Genomic DNA, 22,822 nt, shown 5'->3' on the forward strand with positions numbered 1-22,822 from the left:
AGTCTTTCATTTTTAATAGATTTATAAAACACTCCCAAAACCTGTTTTTGCTTTGTCATTGTAGAGTATTGTGCATAGACTGAAGAGAAAAAAAAAATCAATTTTAAGATGAGTCTGAAACATAACAAAATGTGGAAAACCTGAACAGGTCTGAAAACTTTCTGTATGCACTCTCAATATATGCAATATTCACTCTACTGCAGGCTGTAAAACCAAAACAATTAGCTGAAAGACGCTAAAAACACTGTAGAGATGAGGGGAACTACAGATTCAGGTGATAATTCTTAGGTTCATTACTATGAGAATCCCTTTTCATACACACAGTCATTTAATCGACTGTTAATATAAAAATATTGATTATAACTGCTTTAATGGCTATAAATATGACTTATCTCATGAGGAACCAATAATTATATGAGTTTGCTCTTTGAATGAGCATTGTTAGGTTGCTTCTGATATGTGGAAAAAGGAAAGATCTAAATATTAAGGACTGCTTTCTGGGTTTCTTGACATCAAAATACTCCCACAGAGCTGCGTGAGTCTGTGTTTGAGATGATGAAAACTAAAAGTGAAGGAGGGAAAAGGAAAGTGTCTCAATGCAATGATAACCCATTTAGCATGTGAGTGAAACAGATTATTCTAAAAGCCCAGTCAGCTAAGGTAAGTACCGTTTAACTGCAAAATCAATTTCACCCCCTCCCCATTCCAAAACATCTCTTCTGTCTGTCTCTACTGTGACCTACCCAATAAAAGCAAAATACCAAAAAAAGAATAGAATTCTATGTGCTTGTAAATGTGACCACTTAGGATGTTCAGTATTGCATCCGTACCTCATGCCCTCTGTGGACTTGTTCTGATAATTGCAGTAGAGCTGTGGTGTGCCCAGCATTGCTTCAGTGAAAACAGCCAGGAAGCCCAGGGACTCCACGAACAATGCAGAGTCCAGGAGGAGGTAGGTGACGTAGGCTGCCACCAGCGTGAAGGCCATCACGCACTGCACGTAGTCCGTGAAGTAACTCCACGACCAAAAGTAGTTCCAGTCAAAGTCTAAAGGTGCACAATACAGGGAAAACAGAAATGAGTCCACAGAAATGAATGTTTTTTTTTTAACAACAAGACACACAAGGGAGTGCAGCTGAAAACTGAAGCAACTGGCACATTAATAGAAACATTAATTGATGTGCATGGTTCCTGTAAACATAAAGACAGTAAAGCAAAGTTGTTCAAAAAAGAGACAAGCCACACTAATGCTGCTCCTGGTTGAATCAAAAAAAACAAACTTTTTGAGTTTAAATCCCGATAGCATTCAGGGGAAAACAAGAGTCAAAAATATCAACAGTGACCTCAAGATGATTCAATGTTCATTACATCCCAAAATATTAAAGTGCTGTTGTCCCAAAAGACAAACAACATAGCAAAGACAGTTTAGGGGTCATGGTGAGTACTATTCAGCCAGTGAAAACAGTTGTATAATGTCTTTAGAAAGCTCCTTCCAGAACCACAAAAGTCAGAGCTTTCTAAAGTTTGGAAGCTAAAAATTTATAACAGAAAGCCTTTGTTACCAACAGGAAGCATAGAGTTTGAAAGATGTGGGTGTTATCCAGGTAATTAGGGTCAAACCAAATGATACCGCTGGTTTCATTATGGGAAATATAAAAATGAGCTAGTGTTTACCCATAGGGACTAAAAGTCAGGATAACTCATCTAAATTTTAACCATTCCTCTTGAGTTCCCCAACCTCACGGCAGTATAATACTAAATCACTGGAATATCTCTTTGGAGCCTTAAAAGAGAAGAGAGAAGAGAATTTAGTGTTGAACTCCTAGAACACTGGTGGATTCACAATGGAGCTGCTGACCTCAAGCAGAGATGAAGAGCAGGCTGCAGAGGTCTGACAGCCTCACTTCTCTCTAACTCCACAACTCCAGATTTTGCAAAAATCTTTTGATGTCATCAAAGATGTTTTTTGTATGAAAAGATCATGATGTTACATCAGTACCATTCAGTAAAGACTTAACATTTTGGTACTACCTACCCTAATAGGGACTGAAACTCTTCTACTTTCACCTTGTAAACTGTGGTTGTTTATCCTGTGAGTGAGTGAGACTGAAGGGGTCTTTTAACACCAAACAATTCATTTGAGTCAGCTTATTCAGTTGTGAGACACTTCTTCCCTCCTTTGTACATGAGTGCAATCAGTTTTCCTCCCTTTCCTCACTTCTCGTTTTTCAGCACTGGAGGAAATAATTATCTACCAATTCTGTCTGTTCTTTTTTGAGCCGTATCTAGTTAATAAAAAAGGAAGCAAAAACTCATTTATTGTGAAAAATTGAACTAACTTCACACTTGTGCTGCGAATTTTCACACGACTCCCACCATCCCTTTCTCGTATTCAGGAAAAAAAAAAAACTATATGTCATAGCCACAAATAGGACGTTTCAATTGCGCATGATCTGGACTTGCTCTCATTCAGAGTCTTGTAAAACAGAAGCTTTTGAGAGTCTTCAGGGAGGATACTTTGTGAAAAGCCTTGAGGGGAGGGTGGGAGTTAGCCAAGCCTATAGTATTGTCCACACAGTAGTAATGGACTGGGTGGGAATCTGGACACTGATGAATGATTTAAACCTTGTCTTCTGCCCTAGCACCTCTCATGTGCTTCCTTTCTCCAAGGAAATGATTAGATAAAGATTCTGAGCACAACAACACCGGCTTTCTGTAATAAGCAGCACAGCCAATACTAATCATACTGTGATAGTATCTCAAGGCTACACAGTGTCCATTGCCTCGGGTGCTAGTTCGACTGTAGCTGATGAGGGAAAAGCTACAATAAGCAATACTATGTCATCTTCTTTCTACAATGCTAAAACACATTCGACATAATAAAATTAGATCTGTTAAACAATACATACGCAGCTGCTGCTTTAATGTGCTAGCAGAGGAGATTGAAAGAGTTAATCATCAAAATGTAATCATGGCTGAGAGTGAATGATGTTGTTGCGTTGCTGTATCTTAAATGGGATTTCTACAAGCCTCAAATGCAATAAAGCCGATTTGTTTAATTATGTTTAAATGAGACTCTCCTTATCTAAAATTCACATGTAAACACTCTAAGGAGGTTTACTGTATACTGTACAGTAGATGAGAGATGAAAACAAAAAAATAAGAAAGACATGAGGCACTGCTTGGCTTAACTTCACCATCTAAATTAAACAGCCCTGCTGTTTTGTGAGGCTTGGCAAACCAGAAGTGAAGAAATACCACCGTTTATGACATTTGAGTTCATGATTGAATGAAATATTGTTTCATTAGAGAATTAACAATGACCCATTCTGACATTTAGATGGCATTTCTACATGAATATACATGGCCGGCCTGTATGTGAGCAATGTACCCTGGCTTTCTAATACCGAGCCAATCCAATTGTTCCTTTGTGACAGACAAATTAAACAAATCCAATAAAAGGTAACCGAATCAGTCTCAAAGAGCCATTCAAACCAGGTCATAGCCTTCTGTGAGCCCTCCACACAGCCCCTACACCAAGATTTACCACCGCAAAACCATTCATGTAGGATGACAACACAGTGTGTTGTGCAATGATAAACATAAGACATGTAGGCAGGAGTTCTTAAAAACGGGGTAATGGGTCATGTCTCTCTGTTCTGAGTATAATCAACACTAAGAATATCCTTTGAGAGCTGCTGTGTGTACTCTATAGCATTGTTTGTTCTGTAGGTGTTACAGCTCCAGATGCCTGGTGGTGCTGTGCAGCCCTGCTGGCAACACAGCCAGAGGACTGTGAATCTGGGCCAACTAGCACCAGGCTGGTGCTGCCTGATAAAAGCCAAACATACAGGGAAGCAGTCAGGGGCAATAGTGCAGCGTTCACTGCCAACCTGGCCGCTAAAGGCATGCACAGCTTCACCCTAAACACAGAACTGAACACACGATACATGATGAATGGCTGCAAGTGATGATACGACTAGGAGCCAGGTTGTATTATACATACACACATCAGGTGGCGAAAAATACGACTCTCAATAAATGCTAATGTTGCGGTTTCTACTGAACATGTAAATAAGTATTTGTTTGCTGAGATGTGAGCCGAAACAACTGTTTAAGGTGATAATATGTCTGTTATCTTGTTATGTACTTGGTCTGCCCCTATGTGGCTAAAAAATGCAGCTAACATTTGTGATATCATAATGGGAAACCACTCCGAAAGTAAAAGACCCTGTTTTGTACATTTGGTTCCAAATGTACAAAACAAGTCATCACTGTTAAAACTGGTTTCCTTCAGAAAGTTAAATTATTAACGTTAAAATGTTGCATGTGGTCTGGTCACTACATATAACATTAGCTAGTTAAAAAAACAATGCATAATTTAGCTTATATGTTCTGCTTGTAAAACCTTAATTTGTGAGTTACTACTGTAACTACAGCTGTCAGACAGAGGCAGTAGGGTGACAAGTGTGCCGTTTCCCACAGAAATGCGGTGGAATAAAAATTTAAAGTCACGAAAAAAGTCCAGTCTTTGAAGTATATGACTGCTAATTTGTTCCACCTCACTCACTCTTCTATCTATACATTACTGAACTGAAACAGCACCAAACGTTTGATATCTCCCTTTAATTTGTCATATGGCTTTGATTTAAATCAATTCAAGAATGGTCTGATCTCAGCTGAACCTCCATGATAGCACTAATGATACCATACAGTAATACCATACATGAGCAAAGCATAGGGCTGGGCAATATATCAATATTAATTTGATTTCGTGATACAAGTGATGTAATTTTCTGAACTTAACAGACCGTTCTAGCTGTTCTAGTATTTGTCTTTACCCACTTAGTCATTGTATCGACTTTACTAAAGATCATTTATCAAAAATGTGAATATTTTGTGAAAGCAACAACAGTCATCTCTACAATATTGTCGCAATATCGATATTGAGATATTTGGTCAAAAATATCATGATATTGGATTTGATCCATATCGCCCAGTCCTAGCACAGCATTATCTGCCAAATTTCTTTTTTAGTTCTTCAAATAAAAAGGTTAAAATCCTTTTCTTAATTTTCCTCCCAGTCACTGCTGTCAAGGGGACTAAGAGGGGAGCCAAAGCATGAAATTTCCTCTGGGGAGAAATTAAAGATATTTCTCTCCACTCTGCAACTTAATTTGGTGACCAGGGATTCTGCAAAGAACAGTAACACCTTTGGCTCTAACAAAAAAATGCAACGTGTGATTATGACCTGCTTTACAGTTATTTGTCTCAGTGATTACACTCCTTCATACCAGTGCTATACTGTCATCATTGCTTATTTATGTATGTGCAGACACAAATCTACCTGCAACACTGGACAGCAACACATGTAAAAACAATACCTTGTAGGCAGAGAAGTGTCACACAGAGGTACGACAAGAGCACCATTTCACACTGACCACTACAGTATATTTATCACAGCAGTGTACCTCAGCCATACCCTGCCATACACCCTCGCTTGCTGTGCCGCTTGTGCACCCCGGGGCATTCTCCTCTTCCTCTTTAATCCCTGTGCTGAGTGGCAGCTGTGGTGGCACTGTGTGGGAACAAACTGGAACTGCATAACAATAGACTCCCTGCGGACTCCCAAACATCTTGTGCACAGCTCTGTTTGAAGTCCCACAGAGTTGCGGTACATGTGTAGGAAGACATGGGTCAAAGTTAGGCGATTTCAGTCGCTTGTTTACTGACTGCCAGCTTCAGCTCTGGCCCTGGAAAAGTCCACGGGGGTAGTTGAAATAATGGCTCGCTGTCACTCAGAAGCACCCGTGGGAGAAGCAGGAACGTTATTATAAAAGACAGTTATAACGGCCCGAGAAATTGAACCACGGATTTCAACGAGTTTCATTTTCTGAAATTGAGACCTTTTTCCACAATGACTAATAGGCGTTCACTGCCAAGCCAAAGCACATCAACATTTCTGCACTGCCACCTAAACTAAATGCTATGTCGCTTATATAAAAAGAACTGAGCTTGAAAGTTAGGCCTCTACATGCCCTTAGGGAGGGTATAACTGCACCTACAGGATGAGGTGATATATTCGAAGCTGCCAAACCCAATGAACCTACAGGTACCCCACAGTCTCCCTGGGACCAGAATGAGCAATGAGCCATAACCAGACAATGGAAAGAAATGGAAATCTCTTGTATTGCCATGTACCTCTCTAACATCGTTAGTCCAACATCTCTGTGGTGCAGGATCACTCAGTCATTGTGACATAATCAAGATAATTGCAAAATTTATTAAATTCTTCCTGATTTGTTTTTGAGAAAGCCACGGCCAGCACAGGGATAGCGTATTTCTCTACACAGTTTTCTGGGACAGCTATCAAAAAGTGTTTGTTCTTGAATGTGTGGTTTCAAATAATCTGTTGTACTTCACGTCTGCAAATTGTGATCATCTTCAGGGTGCAGTGAGCCATACAAATTTGCTACCAAGCCTTGGAAGAGACATACAGTAAAGGAACAATTTGCACAAAACTTTTGCTTAGTTCAATTTACTTCCAAGCCACTTGGCCATTTGGAAAACAGCAATGGTGCAGACATAACAACAGGAGCATTTCATCATTTTATTCTGAGCTTGGCGTCTATCATTATGCATTGTTTTTGATGACAATAGAATAAAACGCTAACGTTTAGCTATATCCAAGTCTATTAAGACGTGTCATGGAGGAGAAACTGCAACAGTTCTTGAGGTCGAGAGAGTCCCAGAAGAGGACACTGTCGACATGCAAAGAGACAAAGTGGGCTGAAAATTCATTCAGCTTAGTTTTTGCATCCAATTTTGAGCATGTTTTACACCCAAACGTTATTAAATTACAACAGTGTAGCAACACAGCATCTTGGTGTGTGACTTAGCTTGTCCACAATTGCTGTCTGTGTACTGAAAAAAATTATGTTATGGTGGCTATAAGCTAATGTTACTATTAATAACTGCCCTGCTTGTAGAAGAACAACCGAACCTAGTCATTATATATAGAGTAAAGTGACATTTTGCAAGATCCCACTGAAGTAGAACTGTTTTTTCTACTCCCATTGAAAATTCTTTCCTCCATGTCTCCATGTCCCTACTTCATAAGCGCTATTGATGTGCTGGCTGGAATAAATGCAAAAAATTCAGAGATTTCCATGTACACCCTTTACAGCTGAAATATCACAAACTAATTTTAAGTCTGAACTGAGCTGAAGGTGAATGAGAATTTGGATGTGATGAACAAAGCTGCTGCATCTGGGAACAAACAGAGGAGCTACCCAAACATCCAGAAACCACAGAGGCCTTAAAATTTGCATATAGGATTTACAATCATGGAGCAGAGCCTTTGTTGCTTGTTTGCTTGATGACCTAAATTCATGTTGAAAATATTCTGAATAAATCCAATCAAGGTTTCCTCTTTTAGGTCCTCAAAATCACTAAAAGTAACAGCTTGACTCATGCACACCCATCAGCGAAAGAATACAACTTTCCCCATTGTGACCGTCTGAACTTTTTCGACTAATATTTCAATCTTACTTTTTCCCTTCCAAACCCTTTTACCTCCACGTGAGTGATCACCAACATTTCTGATTCTGACACAGCCAAATGATTTGATCTTTTAATCTCCTTAAAGGATTTCAGCAGGCACTCTTCCATATAAATCACACTGAGCTGCTATGACACCCAGATTCCTCCACAGTCTGAAAACTAAACCTATGAAGCCTACAACTAGAGCACAAAATTAACACTCGCCACCAGCTAAATGCTGGTAAAATATGCAAGTGGCTGAGAGATTTGCTTCACTCACTGGCCAAAAAAAACAATGGTTATCTATTGAGTGGCTGGTAAAATTTGAACATTCATCTGGCTGTTGGGTCAGTGGACAAAAAAGTTTATTTCTCACCCTGCCTACAACAAAAAACTGCACAGATGTGGCCAGTTGTGTGATTGTGGTTGAGGTACCTGAGAGGTCATCTCAGGTACCAATTATGATCACAGCCAGTCTCATTTATGATAACAAAGCCTTATACGGACATTCTAGGAAGTTGTATAAAGAGTCAGCTACATTCAGTTTTCTCGGTACAAATGTCCAGCTGTTTGATGGAAGTGCCTGGTGTGATAATGACTCTGTGCTGCTATGACAACAAATATGTGCTATGATTAAGGCTTAGAGAACATAAAGGGAACAAAATGAACAACCAGAGAAATGTACAGGTTGAGAATGTGTCCTGCTGATTAAACACCACCCTGGTGAGTCACTGCAGAGAGCTACAATATGAAGCTGTTCCACCTGATGGCTGCACACTGAAACCTGTTTGGTACTTGATGTTATAATGTCAGTGAGCTTTGCAGCATCTCTGATCCTTTATCCATCTCACAGCCCTGACATTGACCAAAGATGCTTTGGGTCTCAGAGTGAAGCTGCGTGTCTAACCAATCCACAGATACGCTTCGTTTTTTCATTTCTCTACCCGGGTGTTCACACTTTCTTTAACAGTGCACTAAAACATGTTTACCTTTGATATTTCCACTAGCAGATCAATGGGCAGGCTCAGACCAGCAAAGATGCAATCAAAGAACATGGCTTTCTGTCAGTTCTAATGATGCTTAGCAGAGCTCACTGATCGATGAGAATTCATAGAAGTTTGAGCCTCTGGCGCTGTGGAGTCAGCTACGACATGTGGGCACACTGAGCCAGCAGAACCACACCTGGGCACTGAAGACAAGCAAATGTCCTGCTCCACAGACACACCAGACAGATTAATGACAACTGTTTTTCTGCACATGTTTTTCTTAAAGTATGAAAATTATTTTTTTTAAAAACACTATTATCTAGTGTGCATTAATTACACCTAAGAGGAGAATTTTGTATTATTCTGTCCCATTTCACATCACGCAAATGTTGTTTTCTACTGCCATCTAGTGTCCATATGGGGGAATGACAGCCCATTCTTCACTAATACTATGTCCAAGTTCTATACCACATATTCATTGTACACAGTATGTAATACGGTATATATTGATCTTTCAAGTATACTGTCATAGCAGTTAGAATACAAGAAATCAATATACTTCACTGTTTCATACTAACTTTAGAACACTACTGTCAATTAAACTTCACAAAAAAGCACATTTTAATTAGTTTGTGCAGCTGTGAAGTACTGCCTATGTTTCCTTTGCATTGCGGGACAATAGTGTAGATAAACAGCACATTCAAAAAAAAAATTGTTTTTGCATGCATGCTGTCTTTTTGAGCAAACTTATGTACTTCAGTACTTTGCCAGAGTGAACTCACTACATGCTCCAAAGCTGCTTAGCATTTAGTCAAGTTTGACATCAAGTATTCTTTCATCTTAGTGTGGCGTCTGTGCTTTTGGTCATTCAGGTCATGTGATGCCTAGCAGCTGTAAAACAGGAGCAATTAGGTTTAATATGTAGTCTTACAGAGGTTTCATCTTTCTCTACAAGTGACAAAGACTCTCAAATTTGGAGACCTAAAGTGTTCAATATTATGTAAATACATAAATAATAAACATAGGGCATTATGAAATAAATAATTATATGAATAAACAGACAAAATATGTAGTATAACCATGGCACTGTGAAATATTCTAATATCTTTTTAAGGACTTATATTATAAGTCACAGACAGTGACTGTGATGGAAAGTGATATAAAACAGTCATTGGGGAAAATAACACTGAAATAAAAAAGAAAAGAGAAAAGGGGACATTTTCAAATAAAATCTGCTGGAATAAAAATAACCTTTCATAATGATGAGCTGAGTTTTAAAAATATATATTGGATCATACAATTTCGAGGTTATATATTTTATACTTATTTATGTGATCATTAAATTTCACAATGTCTTAATTATTTATCTAATATTGAACACTTTGGGATTCACCAAGATCACAGAGCAAGTCTTTTTACATGATAAAACTTTCCGGAGTGCTGCACTTCAGGCCATACCTCAATGAGCAATGTCATAGCTGATATTTGGTCTATTACAGCTGCACCTGCTGTGACGTCACTGCAGCCACAGGAGCGTGACAAGATTCACAGTTCGGAACCATAGTGAGCCCGTGTGATTAACTCGTTTACGGTGTGCATGTTGCATTAAATTGTGCGCCAGAAAATGTTACGTTTAAAGCTTATTATACTGTACGTTCTCATTTTTTAACAAAGCGGTGATAATTCCAAGAGGCTCAAAGTATTGATGAACAAAATCTGCCTTCATGCACAGCAACACGCACACCACACATTTCTCAACATATCAACTACAAAAGGGCTGTTACATCGAAACAAAGTGTAGTTCAGAGAACAATTTCAAAAAGCCAGTTAGAAGACAAAAAGTCATTAGCATAATCATTTGCATAAATCAGCCAAAAGCAGCAAGATGCTTAACATTTAGGTACATTTCAGGCCTGTAGAAAAAAAACAAGCAGATTAGATGAACATGCACCTCTTTAAAAGTCATTAAACACACACTAAAACACATCTGAAGTGAGAGATAATATCAAATTATTATGTCATCTCAAACTGCAAAAAAACATCAGCATAAAGTTAGAAACAAAGAAAACTACAAGAGGCCAGTAAGTGGCTTAAATTAGACTATCAGGCTAATTAAATAAAGTCAATACAGGTTAGTCTGCTGTAAATCACTATTAACTACTGACTATCATTTCATTTAAATGACAGATTGATGCACAAACACATGCCAAAAAAAATTACATTCACACAAGTTTTTAAATGAAATCTTATCCTTCATCTGTACTAAGGAGGTGCAGTTTAACATGCATTGAAAGCATCAGAGCAGAGGCTACAACGGACGGGACAGTGAATGTGTCCCGTGGATCAAACATGGACGTAACAATAGGATTACATGCGAGTGTAAATGGGTTCATGCTTCATCCAAACGTGTTGTGAATGATGTTAGTCGTCTGCACAGGGAGAGAGCCACACTGGGTCATCATCATGCACGAGACACAGAGATGGGAGCGGGAGAGGCAGATGAACTACGACTGATGTTTCATGACAGACACATGAAGTTCTGTACATACCCAGAAAGAGCCTCTTAGGGATTCTGACCTCCTCGTCCTTACTGTCTGTTGCTACAGACGAAATAAATAAATTTAAAAAAAAAAAGGGGGGGGGGAAAGGGGGGCAAAAAAAACAGGGACAGGGAAAGAAAAAAAAAAGAGCTTGGTTTTGGTTTTCTTAGCCAGAGGTGACCCCTGATCTGTCAGGTTTATGAACTTGGGTGTGACAGATGATTCTGTACCAAATAATTAGCGATACTGTAAAACTACTGATCCCCTTGGTTAGTATTTATCACCGATTACAGAGCATTTGGTGCACATAGAACGTTGGAGGTTGTTTCCCCTGGCAGAGGTTGTTCAATTATATTGGCACAGCATCTCATTGAGCTTTCACAACACATCTGAGCAACATCCTCAATCTTTATGAGAGTCTATATTAAAGCCACTATGTGTACTGTGTGTAGGATTTGAACATTTCGGATCAGAACTATCCAATTATTTTTTTCCATCACATCACATAAACTTGACACATAAAGGGTTTTAAAGTCAGTTTCACACAGTTTTGAAATTTCTGTGCATTGCTACTTGATGCTGTAGAGATTCACTCGTGCAGCCGTACAGTACACCAGTTTGTAAAAAGTGAACACAGTTTATGCAGCTGAATATAATGCCGTTTTTCAGTGGATCTGATGTGCGAGCGACTTCAATCGTTCAAGCCATGCTGGCATGAAGTAGGGTTTATTTCTACAGCGTGACAAGGTAAATGCATTGCTGATGTGTTGGTGCTGACACACTGCTGCAGAGCCTGAACTAATGAATGTGTCTTGTTGTTTATAGTCTCCTTTTTACTAAATAGCAGCACCGCTAACAAAGCGCCACTAAATCAGCGATGAAGACATTGCGTTTCTTATTGCTTCCTCAAATCAACAGCTGAAAACTTTCAACATCAAGACAGCAGCAACAGGAAATGCTCTGATTCGGCTGACAACATGGTTAAACGGCTGTTATCTGGAAATCCAAACAGGAAGACAGGAGTGAAACTATACTCATAAAGTCCGAGTTTCAGTTGCAAGTTACAAAAAAAAAAAGTGCTGAGAGCTGAGCACAGAAAGAGTTTTTAAAAAACAAGGCCGGTCGCCAGTAAGGCCACACATGACTTTCAGAGTCAGTTTGGCACTAGACTCAGTTTCCCCTGCTGTGAGGACACAGTGGAAACGCATGTGTTCACAGCTTGATGCAACACGGTGTGGTTAAAGCGAGCTAAACGGGGCTTGTGGAAAAACAGTATTAATACATTCAAAAATTTGTAGAGTACATGAGAGCTGTCTGGAACTCTTTTCCTGAGTCTCAAGAAGGCTCCGAGTTTGGTTGTTTGCAAATAGAAAGCACTTTATATTCTGTGGTTTATTTAGCTTTAGTTACCCTTCGATCCCAGAGTTTTCATTCAGGTAAACTTGTCATTTAACTTTAAGCTGCTGGACATTAGTGCCTATTAAGTGTCCAGCTTTCCCCCCCTCTCCTCTCTTCAGACACAGCTCAGCATCAAGTCCTGCAGGAGGATTACACTGTACGCAAAGACGGGAAACTCCGGCGCTGCACACAACACGTGATGAAGGGTTCAGACGCATGACACACCCTCGTGTTCCTCAATCAGTTGTGTACATTGAATATTAAAAGGTCTAACATTTCAACATGTAGGCTACTGAGTAACTTTATGAGGCTGTAAAGACACAATGGTTTCAGTAACTTCATTGCAAGCGGAATATGTTTTAAACTGAGGAGATGTTTGTTTCTCTCTCAGCTGATTCTTATCTGATAAGCTACACAAGGAGCCACCAGTGAAAGACATTCAGGATCTATTATCAATAGCTATACTGTTTAACAACTCATTGTATATGTCGTGTCATGTTTGGTTTGTTCTCTTGGTTTCCTGTGTTATACTTCTGTTGTTCAGTTCTTTTGGTCGTTTGGTTTTGCTTGCTTACATTATTTGGGTTGTTGGTTTGAAGGACTTTCTTGCATTCTTGGTTAGCTTGTGGTGTTGTCTACTTGGGTTTGCGTTCATGTGTATTCTCGGACAGTTTAATGTATGCTGGGTTATATTTTGAGCGTTGTGTTTTCTGGGTTTTGGTTTTGTTTGCTCTGTGTTTCCCTCTTGTGTTCCTGAACTCCTCCCCAGCCCGTTTTTCCCTCCATACCTGCCCTGAATCATGTTCGTTAGTCCTGCCCTGCTCTCAGTGTTTCCCTCAGCCTATTAGCTCCTAGCCTGCCCTTGTGTCTTGCCACCTGTTCCTTGCTGTTTGATTGGTTCAGTTTGTATTTAAGTCTTGGTTTGCAGTTCAGTTTTGTTGGATCCTTTGTTCTATTATGTCGAGTTTGCTCTGCTCAGCACATTCAGTTGTGTCTTGTGTTCAGTTCTGCTCAGCTTTTGTTTTTTGCCTGCCCAGTCTCAGAAATAGTTTTCTTCAGCCCTGCTTTTTGGTCTCTACGTTCGGATCCACCTGCTCCGCTACTTATAACAGTATATTTAACCTACTAACCTTAAGACTTCTAGTATTATGATAAGTTTGATGATCAATATTAATAGTGGGCTAATACTTGGCATTTATCATATTAAATATCAGACAGTTAGCTGTAAGCTCATTGAAAATAATTTAACTTTTTTTTTTTTTTTAATAGGGAAAACATTGATACTTTCAGCCTTCAACTTAAGATGGATATGATCATGTTTTTTCTTTAGAAGAATTGAAGAGTTCGTTCTGAATGATCTATTAATAGTCTGCACACGCTGTCACAGACAACAATCTTCAGTGTGGTTAACTGACGAAGCTCCACTTCTGATTATGCTTTACAGTTGTTCAAGCACTGACGCAGGTTTAACTCAAGTGTTTAAACATTGCAAACATAAGGAGTGGCTCTGTCATCACTCGTATTTGCACACACCTTGCTCACACACATTCACACATGCACTGGACCGCCTACACACATTCACTCACACTCCCTCGGATATTTTCATACTCTTATGAACACATCATATCTCTATCATGCACTGTCTTTTGCTCACATACACGCCCACACACACTCATTCTTTCACACACAGATCTACACTACACTTGAAGCCAACACACACACACACACACACACAGTGTTGTAACTAGGCTTTATCTGTAAAGAGGCCCCCGCACAGGGTTTCTGACCTATGAAGGAGCGTCTTTTGGTGTTGAGTTCAGTGGCCATGCGGACGTTGGTGCACAGGTTGAGCATGATCAGCATGGTGGCGATCATGATGATGCTCTGCCACAGCAGCAGCGTCTCGAAGTAGCGGCCAAATCTGACGGAGAAAAACAGAAGAATGCGTGAATTTACTGTGTAACGTGTCACAGTGATGATTTGATGAAATACAGTCACAGCTTTGCCCCCAGGAACACAGCATGCGCTGGCTTTTCCAGTTATCTCACAGCCTCAGTAAAATGATGGTACTTAGCTGTGATGGCTGTCTTGTTTTTTAACCTCTAAGACAATATTACTCTTTGTTTACCCCTGCCAGGATCATCCCAGTAGGATCACCAAGGCCAACATGAGTTCCATTGTGCCTCTGTTCTCTGAAGCACCCACCCGATTGCCAGCAATAGTAAAAATCTTTAAAAACAGCTGAAGGATGCAGCTTGGTTGAAGAGAATCTACACTTCAGCAACAGCTATTCAGACTCCTTTTTTGTCAGGGACTCACGAGCCATTGCATACCTGCTTCATAATCCAATTCACAACAGTAGGCAGCAGCAAGTAATGAGAACCAAATTTGAAGTTTTAATCCTATGGAAGCTCTTAAATGACAGGTTCACCATTTTTCAAATCTGTCTTAAGACAACAGTCAGGTGCCTGAATGAACAACTAAATAGGTTTTTCTTGCTATAATCATTCCTAGTTGATCGGTGATCCCAACGGATCACCCCCCCCACGGTTTGGCACGCATGTGAACTGCGGATTTATTGCGAAATTTAATTCATTGGAGACAAAGTAAACAAACTGCTGTAGCTACAAGTCATGGGCGGACAGCACATCACTAACAGGGATTTTGAAGAGCAACGACCAAACCAGCATCTAACTGACTTTAGCGGTGCACTTTTCCCTGGTGAATGTTTGTTTGGCTCATTCAACAAGCTCAGCTGCAGGACAAGACGTGTGTTCATGCTTGTAAGTTACCTTCAAGTTTTGATGATGTGGACACAGACTGTTGTTTCACTTACTACCATGTTCAAAGGAAGAAGGTATCATACCTCATATTGCACTTTAATTTAACAATGGAGTATTTAATATTTTATATACAAGATTTTATTAAAACATTGGACATCTTGAATGTTGTTTTCATTTAAGATCATGGGATAAGGAAAGCAAAGTCATATTTGTCTCCTTTTTTTTTTTTTGCTGATCCAAAAAATGATCCAATCCATGACACAAAAACTGTGAAACGATCCAAATCGTGAGTTCGGTGATCTGTTGTACCACTAATGGTCATACTGACCATTAGAAGATCCCTTCATAATGCATTTACAATGTTAGTGATGGGGACCAAAATCAACAGTCCTCCTTCTGTGCTGAAATGTATTTAAAAGTTTATCTGAAGCTAATATGAAGCTTCAGTCATCCAAATGAGTCAAATCAAGTAGAAATCTTTCAACATTACAGTCTTTTTAGTGCCAAAGTCCCTCTTTTTGTTCCCATAATTCCACCACAGCTCAACCAGGAAACACAAAGAGGGAATCTGATGCTAAAAGATTGTAAACATGGCAGATATCCACTTGATATGACTAACTCAAGACTGCTGAAGCCTTATAAGGTTCAGATTCACTTTTAAATGACTATGAGGGCACACTGTGGATTTTGGCCTCCATCACTTATTGAAAGCACATTTGAAGATCTTTTAAAAGTCAGTATGAACAGGGGGAATGATTGTAGCAAAGAAAACCTTTCACTCTTCATTTGGGCACCTGACTGTTGTTTTAAGACAGACTAGAAAAATTGCGAACCTATCCTTTAAAGAGGTTTGTCATTTCAGCCGAATTTCAGATAATATCCCATTAATTATTTAAACATCCTAGTCTTGTCCTACAAAGTACATACTATGACTGATAAGTGAGAAAAGCATTAAATGAGCAGATTTTTGAACGGGGTTCGGTCACCACACAGCAGAAGCTGATCTAGTGTGAAAGCACAGACAGGGAATACAGTAGTTTGATACCTGAAGAGTATCCTCAGGATGTTTGCCACCAGGAGGACCAGGCACACATAGGTGGAGAAGCCCTCTGCATTCTGCGAGCGGCGGATGTCTCTGTACTGGGGGATGTAGGGCACCACCCCACCAAACACCATGGCACCAGCAGCCACCCACGACACCAGCGAGTTGACCACGGTCACAATCTGGTCAAACACTTCATCTTCCATGTTGAGCTGTTATACGCTGTTTATCCTCCTCGGTTTCCTTGTGATGACTTTCAGAGTGTGAACAGAGTAACATTTCTTGTAGTAATCACAAACAAAGAGGCAGCAGCTAATGCCACGCCATCACAAGCGACCAGCCAGGGAGATAACGTTACTTTTATAGTTCAGAACAACAGACAACATGAATATATGAGTCACCGTATCGACTGTGCAGCTAAAAGCAGCGGTGGTGTTCGCAACGGAGAAGCCGTCTGTAGCTGATAATCTGTTCATTACCTCCCATTTCTCTGATTCAACACTTCTGTTGATGCTAGCGCGGAGGCTGCACTTATCTCAAAAGCGGAAACTCCCAAGACTCCAGAAGTAACGTTAGTATTAAAAAAAAGCCCTTGAAATTGACAAGAAAAATTAAACAAAGAAGAGAAGCACAAGGTCTCTATGTTTTACACTTCCCCCTCCACTAACCGGCCCATATTTGTGTATTTCTACAGTTTAGCTAGCCCAAATTTCCTGAAACGTCAGACGTCACGTGTTAAAACAAAGCTGTTTGACTCAGTCAAGATAGTTCACACACACACACACACACACACACACAAACACACACACACACACACACACAAACACTACCTAATACGGCCTGTTTAACAGCTCTACAGCTTCTGTGTCAACAGTTTTGAAGAGTATGCTTAGTTTTTAGCTTTATGTTTGAAGAATAATATATTACCAGCGATGCACACCGTATTATTGAATATGTGCATAAATAATGTTCTTGTAGTAAGCTAAATGTCTGCATAATAACTTTATATAAGGTTTAAATTCTGTCTTTTATATATATATTTTAAAAAATATTGCTTTTTATATGTTATTATATTTTATATGTGTTTTTATATATATTTATTTACTGTTTTTATTGCAATGGAGCCTCCCAGCAAAAGTATTTCACACGATTATACTTGTGTAACCAGAGTGACAATAGACATCTTGAGTCTTGAATCTGAATCTGTCAGCATCTCCTGAGTGCAGTATCTCCACTGATACCTGATCCTGCCGAAAATATGCCTTTTAATTTGAAGAGATTTTGACATGTAGGAAAAGCACAGGTGTAAATGGTTAAATGAATGAAGGCTGAATTCCATTTAGCTTCTAGAGTTTCAGGGTCCACTGTCACGCTGTCATTTGTTGCTGGTAAATTGAATACAACAGAGCCATTGTTAATGTTATTCACACTGTGCTTTTCCTGCTATGACAAGGCAAAGTGTTTCTGTCTGTGTGGACCAAAACTTTCCAGTGGCTCAAAGTTTAAAATGATAGTGCTTTATTAAAAATAAAAGGTAATGGTAAAGGCTTTGGTAGACCAAAGCTAGATCACCAACTAGGAAAAGTGGGCAACTGACCCAGGCCCTCAGGTGCCCAGAAGGCCCTGGAAATGATTTTGTAGTCATTTGATTAATGACAAAGTAGTTTGGCAATATGCCAAACCTTCCTTTTTCCTTTCCTTGGTTAATTTTATCCGATTCACTGGTAATACACATCAGTATTTTTTGAACTGGGCGTCATAGTGCATTTTGCAGGGCCATCTCTAATGATACACACAGTGCACAAAAGATTCAGCAGGAATGAACGGTGACCGTCACAGTCGCAAAATCCAGATTATAAAGATTTGTAAGGGTTTAATGAAAGTTATATAAGCAGCGTGGCAGACAGCTCCTCATCTGTCATCTGTCACTGTGAAGCAGGATAATCTCTTATATAAAGAGCAGAGCTTCAGTGTGTTCCTGCTCATCTCACTGAACACACAGTGAGCTGTCTGACAGGCTAAACCAGATCACAAAGGGTTAACAACAATGCCCTTCCCATATGCGACCATGCATGCAAATCACTACGGATGTCAACGTCAGGCATAAGACCGGAAATTCAGAAAAATGTGCCTTCATAATAAAAGCGTAGGGAAACATGTGGGCTCAAATGGGTAACTACAAACAATTCTGTCATCATTGCCACTGCCTGGTGGATTGTCTGGTTAAGGGAACTTTACATTTGCATTGTAAACAAACATTTATCAGACAGTTCCAAGACTTAAGGCTGCGAATCAGCTTCAACAAGACACCTAATACATCGATGCTGTATACATTATATCTGTGGCATTTCTGATCTGTATGTAACAATGTTTATCTGTATAGTCACTGATAAATAAACAAATTAAACTACATTTAAAAAAAAGATGAGATTACAAGGGCCGCACATACAAAGTGAAAAATCTTTTTATGTCATGTGAATATATGAATATTAAGTGAGTTTATGTTCAGCAGCAGCCACAACAGTTTTTTTAACTTGGGACTGAATACTTTTCAAAGCTCTATTATTCTCTCTGTGAAAGATGAAATAACATGTAGCAAGCACAGTCACCTTTATTTTGAAATGAAGAATACTACAGGCGGAAGTCGTGCTATTTTTAGTCATTAACTCAACTTACTGCAAAGTTATACTGAAGTCATAGCCAGCTGTCGTGAAGGGAGAAATAGAGTTGGGATTTAGATGAGTTAAAAAGATAACTGACTTTCTCTCTCACTCACCTATAGACGGGTTGTGAGGTGGAGCTTTATATCTCACACTGACAGACGTCAGAGGTTTGTGTATTGTTGGATAAACGATGTCAAAAACAGACTGCAAGGCAGCTAAAGATATGACAGAGGCGGTAAGTTGGTTTAATGTGAGCTGTGACGTTAAAGTGAACATTAGACTTGATACTTTATGATGTTTTCCTGTCTTTACAGATGGAGGAAACAATGCAGCGACTTCAAGGAAGATTCCAGGAAATCTCTGGACAGCTGGAGACAAAATATATCCTTTTATAACTGTGCTGCTCATGTAACTGTTAAAACCCTGTCCTATGTGGTGATAGGAAATGACACAAACTTAGTGACAGCATCTTGGTTAAACTAAGGTATTTTTGTAGAGCAAATATCTGCTTAAACTATCCAGTTAATTCAGTTGGTTGTGAGCTGCAACCAAAAAAGAAAAAAAAATCAAAAATTGTTTAAAGGGCGAGACTAAATACTACAATACACTTGTTACTGGGGCCCTTCGACATAATGATATAGTTTAACAGTGCTTTGTCTTCACCAGGAATATGGTAAAACACATACAGCTGTCCATTTGTATATTCCATATTAAATACCCCCTGCAGACATGTTTTAGGATATGTAAAAACACTTAGCTGGAATAATAACGTGTATGTGATATGGGGTTTCTACAAAACAGTTGAAGTACCTAGTCAAAAAACCCTTCAAATTACCTATATTCCCTCGCCATCATTAAAAAAAATCCAGAAACTATGAATATGAAAATTTCAAAGTAAATAAGTTTAACAGCTGGACACAAGATGTCTCTGACTTCACTGAAAAGTTCATTCTCAGTGTGTATGTGCACTGGAGGTTTTAAGTCTCCACATCACACTTGTGTAAGTTACATAGTGAACCGTGATTGGCTCCTAACAAGCTGTGATGTCATAAATCCTGTTGGTATGTACTCATGTGAAACTCAGAATTAAGGTGAGCACGAGAAACATTCTTCCTTCAGGAGATCAATGTGAAAACAGCCTTCCAGTGTCAAACTCTGCACACACATCATTCTGTACAGTCAAACATCCAAGTGAAACAATAATAAGCAAAACACATTTTTGAGAGGAGGGGGACTTTAAGTCATCACATTGTTGGTCAAAACAGAATAATGATATAAATAATTTTGCTTAGATAATACACCCCCCAATTTAAGAATTGTATCTACTACTGAAGTCAATAAGACAGCTGAAACCTCAGTTAATTAGACTCTGTAGTTCCCTCCTAACATACATGCTAACTGGTGATATTACTATTGTACTTCTTACAGCTGTGAAAACCACAAAAAAGCCCGCCCAGTTTCTCCAAACAGCTGTAGTGCTATTATTTTCTCAGTTTCTGCATTCTGTTGTTGTCACTGTCTGGCTCTAACTGGACAACATGTTCAGGTTGTTTCCTTCACTTTCACACTAGATGAGATGGGAACACGCATTGATGGCCTCGAGAAGAATGTGGCTGAGCTCATGACACAAGCTGGTATGGAGGAGCAGGCCATTTCAAAGTGACAGCAGGCCAACTGTCAGATGAGCTCTGTCCATGTAATCTCCAAAAACTGTGGCTTGCTGGTGCTTTGCCAGAGTTCCACACTACACTTTCATCAAACATCTTCAAATGGGATTTCTGTGTTGACATCAGTGTACCCGTCAAGTTTATATCGCTTTAAAGTTTTAGCCAAATGTCCGCTTTTTCCAAGGTGCTACCATATGATAACAAACGTGTGGATGCTCTTTCCTTGATGCCTGAATCTCTCTGAGAGGCTTTGGATCACAGTTAACACATTATTTATTTTGATAGAAATATATATATATATGTCTATTTTTTGTCACAGCAAAAAAGAGAACTGTTTGTTTTGGAAGCATGTACAGTCAGATTACAGCTGACCAAGAAGCTTAAAGGTACCTTGTGGAGTTTTTGTTGTAAACAAACTTGGTTTTATTTACATTCAATGTTTTCTACCAAAACCTATTTGTATCAAAGGCTTAACAAACCTATTGAATGCATTTACTACCTCATATAACATTTTCCAGGCCTTTTTTGAAACCTTGTTTACATGTTGTGGTCTTTTACTTTTACTGTCACATTCCTAATTTTTACCGCCACCGACTGTCGATGTGCATGTCCATATGTGCACATCGTGTGGTCCTGGTTGAGCAACTGATGCAAATAATACAGGGACCTGCTCGTCAGAACATTGTTGCTCTACAGCGCCACCGGTGGTCAAACACTCCACAGGACACCTTTAAACATGGAAAAAGGGCGATATAATCTTCCCACCAAAGACAAAGTATGGCATATCATGTGGCAGTCAGCAGTTTGAAAATGAAGTATAAAGTGAACTATCAGGGGATTTAAAGGTTGAAATACTCTTGAGAAAGATGCTAACTGAAGGATTATATTATCTCATTATTTGATTGATGAATTTATTCTGTCTTCATATCTGGGAGAATATTGTTGATCTATGCAGTTTATTTGTAAGTGTAATACTACTGTATATCATATAATGTACAACTGTATATCATGTATGTCTTCCTTCTTTTTACCTGTGTAACCACTGTCTGCCAGATTATCAGTTTATCACTGTGCACCAAAGTTAAGCCAAATAAAGATTTTTTTAAACAAGTTGAGTTTTCCATGGAGCACAAATTGTACAGTATTTCAGCAAAATGATTACTTTTCCATTACTATTTGCATGGTGACAACATTGTATTCTTGTTTCCCACAATTTTTTGTTGTTTTTACTTACAAAATGAACTTAGTCACTGAAGTTTTATATCAGTTTACCTCATAATGACATAATCTTTGTTTGTCTAAGGTCTTTTGGACAAAGTTTTTAAGTTCAGTGTACCAAAAGTTTGAGATAAATGTAAAGTAAATTGACATTTTACTCAATAAATGTTGTACTTGTGTGCTAGTTTTAGCTGAAAACCTGAGGATATGTCTTCACTCCGGCCTCTGTTGGAGCTCTCTGGTTTTCTTCAGATACTTCTATTTATAATGTATGTCTTGTTGTTCATTGAAAATGGGTTTGATTTTTCACAGATGTAGTTTCCTATAATACAATATGTGATGGAACAGTTCACCTTGACTTTGTTATCACATGTTGGAGTCGAGTGTTTGTTGTTATTGACTGAAACATACTTACACTAACACAAAGAATATATAATTTATGATTTTTGTGAGCTACACATTGCCAAGGTGGTGTCAATATGTGAGATGTTTTTATGGATGTTCGTGTTGCAGCAGGTCTTTTGTTCCTGTGTGAAATGTTTCACAATACAAAGATCAATGGTCAAGGAAAGTTTGATATATAGTAAGTAGCCAAAGAAAAGAGGAGAGCCTTCCTTTAAGACTGGTAGTAAACCCCTCTCATCTAACAGTTGTTTCATGAACCATTAAAATCCATCATCTTGAAATGTTTTTGATTGAATTTTTATTTTTCTCAGGATGTTTTTCTTTTATTACATTACCTGATCTGGTACATCATACTACATCCATGTGTTCAGGCACTTTTTAACAGCTTAAAAAGTTGCTCATAAAATAATGTCTTGATGGGTTTGCATCTCTTCCTGAAAAAAAATCAATATAATTAACATAGTTTTGACCATCAGACAAGTCAAAGTCACAAAGAAAATACAAAGACAGTTAAACACGTCCTCCCTCCTTACAAATGTGGTGCATGTTAAGCAGAATGAAAATGAGCACATGTTACT

At 38.9% G+C, this 22,822-nt stretch overlaps 2 protein-coding genes across 4 annotated transcripts in view; one reads left to right on the plus strand and one right to left on the minus strand.

Annotated features, from left to right (window-relative positions):
• The window catches only part of LOC122969571 (solute carrier family 66 member 2), a 34,856-nt gene extending 17,820 nt beyond the window's left edge, over positions 1-17,036 (minus strand). The window contains exons 1-5 of one of the 3 annotated variants that reach the window (XM_044335387.1): positions 16,771-17,036; positions 16,295-16,544; positions 14,254-14,387; positions 11,078-11,128; positions 831-1,047 (exon numbers count right to left, since the gene is read on the minus strand). In XM_044335387.1, the coding sequence (XP_044191322.1) occupies positions 831-1,047; positions 11,078-11,128; positions 14,254-14,387; positions 16,295-16,497 (605 nt within the window). In that variant the 5' untranslated portion in view covers positions 16,498-16,544; positions 16,771-17,036. Of the gene's footprint in view, positions 1-830; positions 1,048-11,077; positions 11,129-14,253; positions 14,388-16,294 lie in introns of all 3 variants that reach the window. The other 2 variants (XM_044335386.1, XM_044335388.1) reach the window with 2 other exon arrangements.
• A 1,906-nt stretch (positions 17,037-18,942) lies between these two features.
• Positions 18,943-21,731, plus strand: LOC122970502 (heat shock factor-binding protein 1). The gene is made up of 3 exons (XM_044336655.1): positions 18,943-19,189; positions 19,269-19,335; positions 20,523-21,731. Exons 1-3 carry the CDS (start codon positions 19,145-19,147, stop codon positions 20,615-20,617), a joined length of 207 nt encoding a protein of 68 aa, XP_044192590.1. The 5' UTR covers positions 18,943-19,144; the 3' UTR covers positions 20,618-21,731.
• Positions 21,732-22,822: the final 1,091 nt, after the last annotated feature.

The sequence above is a fragment of the Thunnus albacares genome, chromosome 19, assembly GCF_914725855.1.
Source record: "Thunnus albacares chromosome 19, fThuAlb1.1, whole genome shotgun sequence".
NCBI lineage: Eukaryota > Metazoa > Chordata > Actinopteri > Scombriformes > Scombridae > Thunnus > Thunnus albacares.